Raw genomic sequence first — 6,741 nt, forward strand, 5'->3', positions numbered from 1 at the left:
ATTTCATTTAGTTTAACTTTATGTACTAAAATAACTAAAACTAAACTTAGTTAGCTAAACCTGAAATAAAAAATAATATATACTATTGAAATAATATAAATATAGACATATTTAAAACAAACAAAAATGATTTTTAAAAAATAAAAATAAATACTAAAACTTTTACAAAAATTCAAATGAAAACATAACATATAAAAATAAAAACAACATTTGCAAAAAAATAAATCTCAAAATATGACTACCCAAAATTATTTGCTAACCCAATGTAACGTGGGACCATTCAAACAAGACAATTTGAAAAAAATGAAGTCCCAAATATAAAAGTAGAAGTACTTACACTTCCAAAAAGGAACATCTTCACCATGCGTAGAATCAGATACGCCCAGAATATGTGCAGCATCAACAGGATGACAAGCATGAAGTTAAAAAAGTAATATCCAAAGAATGGTGGGTAATAGTCTGGTGGATAAACCCACGTGCAGTGAATGATCCTGGAATAAAGGTATACGAGACAACAGAGACAGTTTTTAATATCAGTTGAAAGAAACAAATAATGCATGCATGCTATGTAAAATACACCTGAGACTCTTTATCAGAGCTTGGAAATAATGGTCATACAATAATGTAAAAACTATAGTTTCTCACTAGATAACACTGGTGCTAACCATATGAAACCAATAAGAACATCAGTTGTTCAGTTTGCAGTGTTTAATAGCGACTCTACATTTTTCAGACATTTATAAACACTACATTAAATGGGTTGACAAATGTATTCCCTACAGAAACAAGTTTTTTGAGTGACATATTGGAGGACTTTTTAAAGGTGCCATAGAATGGAAAACTGTATTTACCTTGGCATAGTTGAATATTAACAGTTCTGTACATGGAAATGACATACCGTGAGCCTCAAACACCATTGTTATCTCCTTCTTATGTAAATCTCGTGCATTCAAAAGACCACTGAAAAACAGGCGAATCAGAACATAACACCGACTGTGACGTTAGTCGGGATCACTAATAGTTACGCCCCCAACATTTGCATATACCCGCCCATGTTCTATGCCAGCCACCCGCCAGCCGGACCTGCACAGCCGAATCATCAGAAGTCAAACAAGACAATTTGAAAAAAATGAAGTCCCAAATATAAAAGTAGAAGTACTTACACTTCCAAAAAGGAACATCTTCACCATGCGTAGAATCAGATACGCCCAGAATATGTGCAGCATCAACAGGATGACAAGCATGAAGTTAAAAAAGTAATATCCAAAGAACGGCGGGTAATAGTCGGGAGGATAAACCCACGTGCAGTGAATGATCCTGGAATAAAGATGCATGAGACAGAGACAGTTTTTAATATCAGTTGTAATAAACAAATAATGCATGTACGTTATGTAAAATACACCTGAGACTCTTTATCAGAGCTTGGAAATAATAGTCACACAATTCTCACCAAAATGGAAAGATTATGAGTCGTGTGACTATGAAGACAGCAGCAAATACCACAAAGATGCCGTTGCATGTGCTTTCCCATTTGGCGTAGTTGAAGATCTTAGCGGACTGCGGAGAAATAACACAAAAATAACAAACTGGTGCAGTTCGTACAGGGTTTTTACAGTTAACTAAAACTATATAGTCTTTTATTATTTGAAATAAAATAAACTTTAAATAAAAAATGATATAAAAAAGATGTGCAGGGATGGGTTGGTGTCTGTATTCAGAAAGGCACTGAAAGCAAATAACGCGTTCTAATAAAATAGCGCGAGCCACTAAAGGGACATGTTAGCTGCTTGCTAGCGGTAGCCTGTTACATTACAGTACATAAGATTTCACTTACCACATAAACAGAGTAAGGAGAGATGACTGAGGATGATGGCGAATGATACCACATAAACAGAGTAAGGAGAGATGACTGAGGATAAAGGCAAATGATTTACAGATCCTGAGCACCACTGACAAGCATCTGATCTTGTAAAATGTGTGGTAAGTACTGCCGCTGTAGTTTACACAGCACGTGCGATCGCAAATCTCAAAAGTGAAAGTAAAACGCGAATCGTGCATTCGAAAGCAGTTTCAATGCCCTGCATATTAATAGCGGCTCTCTGATGTCCGCATTTTATATACAGTATAATTACCCAACGATAATTCGAGAGAAAGTATTGAAATATATATTTTCCCTGTGTTTCCTTCCTGCTGTGTGAGCTACTGAAATGAGCCGCACTGTGAAACAGCCAATCAGAGCAGAGCAATATTGTATCAATGCATTCTATGGCACCTTTAAATAACCAGTAGCCTCATTCTCATCATTTCTCATTCTAGAGCATATGTTTATACTAAAGTTGTATTTTGCCTGAGTGCAAGGTGAGACATCACTGTTTTTGATTGTTTAAACCTTAACAAAAGGTTTTTTGTTTTTTTCAAACAAAAAAAAACATGTGCAATGTTTCCAGAACTCATTCCACCAAACAAATTTCCTGTCACTCTCTAATACAGGGGTACACTCTTAAAAATAAGGGTGCTTCACGATGCCATAGAAGAACCTTTTTGTCTAAGTGGTTCCAGAAAGAAGCTTTAACATCTGAAGAACCTTTCTGTTTCACAAAAGTTTCTTTGTGGCGAAAGAAGGTTCTTCAGATTATAAAAAGGTGAGAAAAAGATGGTTCTTTAAAGAACCTTTGACTGAATGGTTCTTTGTGGAACCAAAAATGGTTTTTCTATGGCATCGCTGTGAAGAACCTTTTAAGCACCTTTATTTTTAAGAGTGTAAATGGCTAAAAATACAATAAAGAATAATCAAATAAAATAAGATTTGGTGTATCATTAACCTCTAAAAGAATGTCAGAGGAATCGTGAATGAGCATGACCAGGGTCCCGACCCGGATGTAGTTCCCACACCAGGAGAAAGCCAAGAGCGTCAGCGTGGCCCAATGATGGATGATCTGCTCTTTAAAGTCCTGAAGTAAATATATATGAGAAACATTCACGGAAAGTTTTCACAATCATTCTCAGTGACAGAGAAAAAGTAGATGAGATGAAAACAACAACAAATCAATCTGGCTTTAAATGATAGATCATTATTTCAGGTCTTGTGATAAATGGTTAGGCTCAGACGAAACAGTTTGAAATATAATTTAAAAGATTTCATGTAGTTAAAAGATAGTGTGGTGTCACATGATACTCACCTTTCGTTTGACGTCGAAGGTTATTCTGAGCACTAGCGAAAAATAGAAGCTCATCTCCAAAATATAATACCAGTACTGAGAATCTAGCACGGACTGCAGGAGCAAAAACACAACAATACGCTCTCAGAAACATGCACCATAACAAGAGATGACCACCGCTACATTTTTATGACGGAAAAAGTAAAAGACTCTGATTGATCCGAGCTATAACTCAATGTGAATTTTATGTAATTCATTGTGCTTTGATGCAGCGGGAGTTTGAAGATGGCTCTTTTTTTTTGGAATGATTATTCTAGGAAACTCAATGTTTTGAGTGCCAATCTGAATGACATCACTGTTCTTTTGATTGCAACCTGGAACTCACATAACAAGTGTGAACGGATCCAAATAAAACCTTCAGCTGGGCCAAAAAAAGATATCTTTCTTCTAAATATGGCCATGTTTGATTTGGAACTAGCGTGAGCCTTATTATCTGCCTTATTTATTAGCCGTGCCGTAAATTTGAGTGTTGTGTGAACCCTTTATCGGGGCCGGGTCAAAGTGAACAATATCTCGCCTGCTCTTATTAGTGCAGGTGATATGAACAATAAAATATCCCTTGGAACAAATACAAGCAAATTAAAGATCTGAAGACTGGAACATACCTGTCTGGGATAGCCATTCCACACCTCCCTCAAATTATAAAACCAGGGTTTCTGTAATAAATAGACAAATCAATATTCAACTTTATGGAACACGGAACATTGGCTTTTTACTTATTTATGACCGTTTTTGGAGCTGCAAGGTGGCTGTGTTCTAAAACCTAGTATGCTGCCTACTTAGGCGTCGTTTTAAGGCATCACAGGCACAATCCAAACACAAAGACTTCTAAAGCCAAACACTTGTGGAAATCCCATAATGCAGTGGTTCTCAATAAAGGGGCCTCTGCAGATTTCCAAGGGGGCCTCAAGATAACAAATAAATTAAAATAAGCTAAAACTACAAAAAAAAAGTATTTCTTATTTTAATTTGACCTCTCAACAGCTGTTTATCAACAACTGTGTTTTCTTTTCAAGGGTTCTTACGGTCTTTGAAAATGGATATGAGGAGACCTAATTTTAAAAGTGTGAGTTTTTTATATTTATAAAAAAATCTAATATTTTTTAAATCCTTATCCTTAAATCATGTTGACTGGAAAAGTCATGTAAATTCATAGGTTAAAAAGAGTGGAGAACATTAAGCTCTTAAAACACTCTTGAACAAAATACAATTATGACATTTAATTATTTTAATTATTAGAATTAATATAGTTTTAGTTACTTTTTTTTAATTTACAGAAGCAATGAGTGTCTTTAAATTAAAATAAATTTGAAAACTAGGTCTAGGGGGCCTTCAAATATTGTGGATAATGGAGTCAAAAAGACTGAGAACCACTGCCATAATAATGCATTGCAATAATCCAAATATAAATATGTTTAAAAATGATTTCAAATAATTCCAAGAGTACAATCAATACACACAATTTAGTTTCAATAAAAATGAATTTGTTTACCCAATATTTGTATAACTATGCATTGTCATTAGCTTAGCAGTATAACACAAATTCTATTAAAATCAATTGTTGCGTCCTTCCTGAGCGCTGTGCATGCACACTATTTGTACGATGCTGCCTGTGTAGTGTGTTCCAAATTGCTCTGCATTTCCCACAGTGCTCATCTGTCACAAATACATTAGATTTCTCAACAGATCACAGATCAGCTTCAATGGCCAAAAGCATGTCAATCATCAGAACAGGAAAACAGGCACAATTTTCACATATTTCTTACTTCAGACATGCAGAAGGATATGAGAAGAGGATAAACTCACATCATACAGGGCTATGATTCCACCAATGAACGCCGCCAGATAAAACACCATTCGCCAGCTACAGAGACAATCCAACAGAGAGGAAAGCTCATGTGATCAGGGATTACATTCAAATCAAAACAACTAGTCAACACTAGTCTTGACAGCATAAGCAGACAGCAACAAATTAGCAACCACTTGGGTATCAGGCCTGGTATGACCGCTGCAGTGCGTTGTGGGTATTGCATGTGGAACAGTGTTTTATAGAAAACACTTATAATATGGTTTCATTTGTTAAGTAAGGGATAATGTACATCCAGCCGCTTATTACACGGCTACTTGCCACATAAGTAAAAAATTAGACGCGAAATATTGATTTGAGTTGAAATATTTGAACGCAAAGCTTCCGTGAAGACAGCAGTTGCGAGCAAGCAGCAAATTCAAACTAGACGGACATTTAATTAAGGGAAACGGTGCAGTCAAACCACTTATTACACAACATTTCACCACAAAAATAATTAAGGCAATAAAAGAATTAAGACGAAAATGTTTTAAAACCTTACCAGTTTGTTAGTTCTCTTATAATCCATTACAGCGTACAAAACAATCGTAGCAAAATGGAAGCAGCTGCGTTTGTATGAAACGAGCGAGTCCGCGATACCAGGATGACATACTTAAATAATTGTACACCATTTTGAATCGAGTTTTAATATTTTATTAGCTAAACAAATGCAAAGCTTCCACCAAGAAAAAATAGTTCAAGCAAGAGTACAGCGCCGACTGCTGTTACCCGGATGAGCCTGTGTTATTAGCTTTTACCGGTTGTTATCGAGGGATAGCATACCTCGGAATGTCGCAACTGACCAATCAGAATCAAGTATTCCACAGAGCCGTGTAATAATTTAGATTAAAAACTACTCATGCTGCATGTATGCTGCATCTTTGTTTGGATCATGATTAAATCCAGTGGTTGCCTGCCTCTAATTTTAAATGGCAAGAGCACAGACAAAGCCTTAGTTTTTTCATATTAAGAGATTTATTTTATTTGTGTAACTTACTTGCTTGATTTGGGAGTTTGTTTTAAAATTTCAATTTAGTTTTGTTATATTTCAATTTCACAAAGAAACGGGCAGCAATAGCCTAATAAAATGACACCTTTTCATTTACTACTGGATAATGTCTTCAATCTCATCATGTAAAAACAAAAAAATCGTGAGAAAATCGAATCGTGAGTTGAGTGAATCGTTACATCCCTAAAAACAGTGGATTTAACATCAAAATGTAACATCTAATGTTAAAATGTCAATGCAGCCTCCCTTTAAATACTTTAGTCAGTTCAAGAATAATTTATGCAATTTCATATTTATTTGAAAAAAAAAAATGTAAATAGCTATTTCATGTCTAATCTTGTATTGTTCAACTGGTCGAGGATGATATGGGATTTAGAAATTAATTAGTTATAAGTAATGCGATAATTTTTATGGAGTAAATGCTACTGTAATCTGTTTTAAAACCTTACCAGTTTGTTAGTTCTCTTATAATCCATTACAGCGTACAAAACAATCGTAGCAAAATGGAAGCAGCTGCGTTTGTATGAAACGAGCGAGTCCGCGATACCAGGATGACATACTTAAATAATTGTACACCATTTTGAATCGAGTTTTAATATGTTATTAGCTAAACAAACGCAAAGCTTCCACCAAGAAAAAATAGTTCAAGCAAGAGTACAGCGGCTGTT

At 35.2% G+C, this 6,741-nt stretch overlaps 1 protein-coding gene across 4 annotated transcripts in view; it reads right to left on the minus strand.

Moving 5' to 3' along the window:
• LOC107692405 (ceramide synthase 2-like) overlaps nucleotides 1-6,741 on the minus strand; it is a 23,007-nt gene that overhangs the window by 4,894 nt on the left and 11,372 nt on the right. For all 4 annotated transcript variants that reach the window (XR_001634650.1, XM_016491482.1, XM_016491593.1 and 1 more), the window contains exons 5-10: nucleotides 5,025-5,082; nucleotides 3,824-3,874; nucleotides 3,180-3,272; nucleotides 2,823-2,951; nucleotides 1,451-1,557; nucleotides 1,164-1,317 (exon numbers count right to left, since the gene is read on the minus strand). Coding sequence is in view for 3 of the 4 variants with exons in the window: in XM_016491482.1 (XP_016346968.1) it covers nucleotides 1,164-1,317; nucleotides 1,451-1,557; nucleotides 2,823-2,951; nucleotides 3,180-3,272; nucleotides 3,824-3,874; nucleotides 5,025-5,082 (592 nt within the window). In the remaining variant the exon portion in view is untranslated. The remainder of the gene's footprint in view (nucleotides 1-1,163; nucleotides 1,318-1,450; nucleotides 1,558-2,822; nucleotides 2,952-3,179; nucleotides 3,273-3,823; nucleotides 3,875-5,024; nucleotides 5,083-6,741) is intronic.

Source organism: Sinocyclocheilus anshuiensis, unplaced genomic scaffold, assembly GCF_001515605.1.
Source record: "Sinocyclocheilus anshuiensis isolate Anshui unplaced genomic scaffold, SAMN03320099.WGS_v1.1 scaffold45, whole genome shotgun sequence".
Taxonomy (NCBI): domain Eukaryota; kingdom Metazoa; phylum Chordata; class Actinopteri; order Cypriniformes; family Cyprinidae; genus Sinocyclocheilus; species Sinocyclocheilus anshuiensis.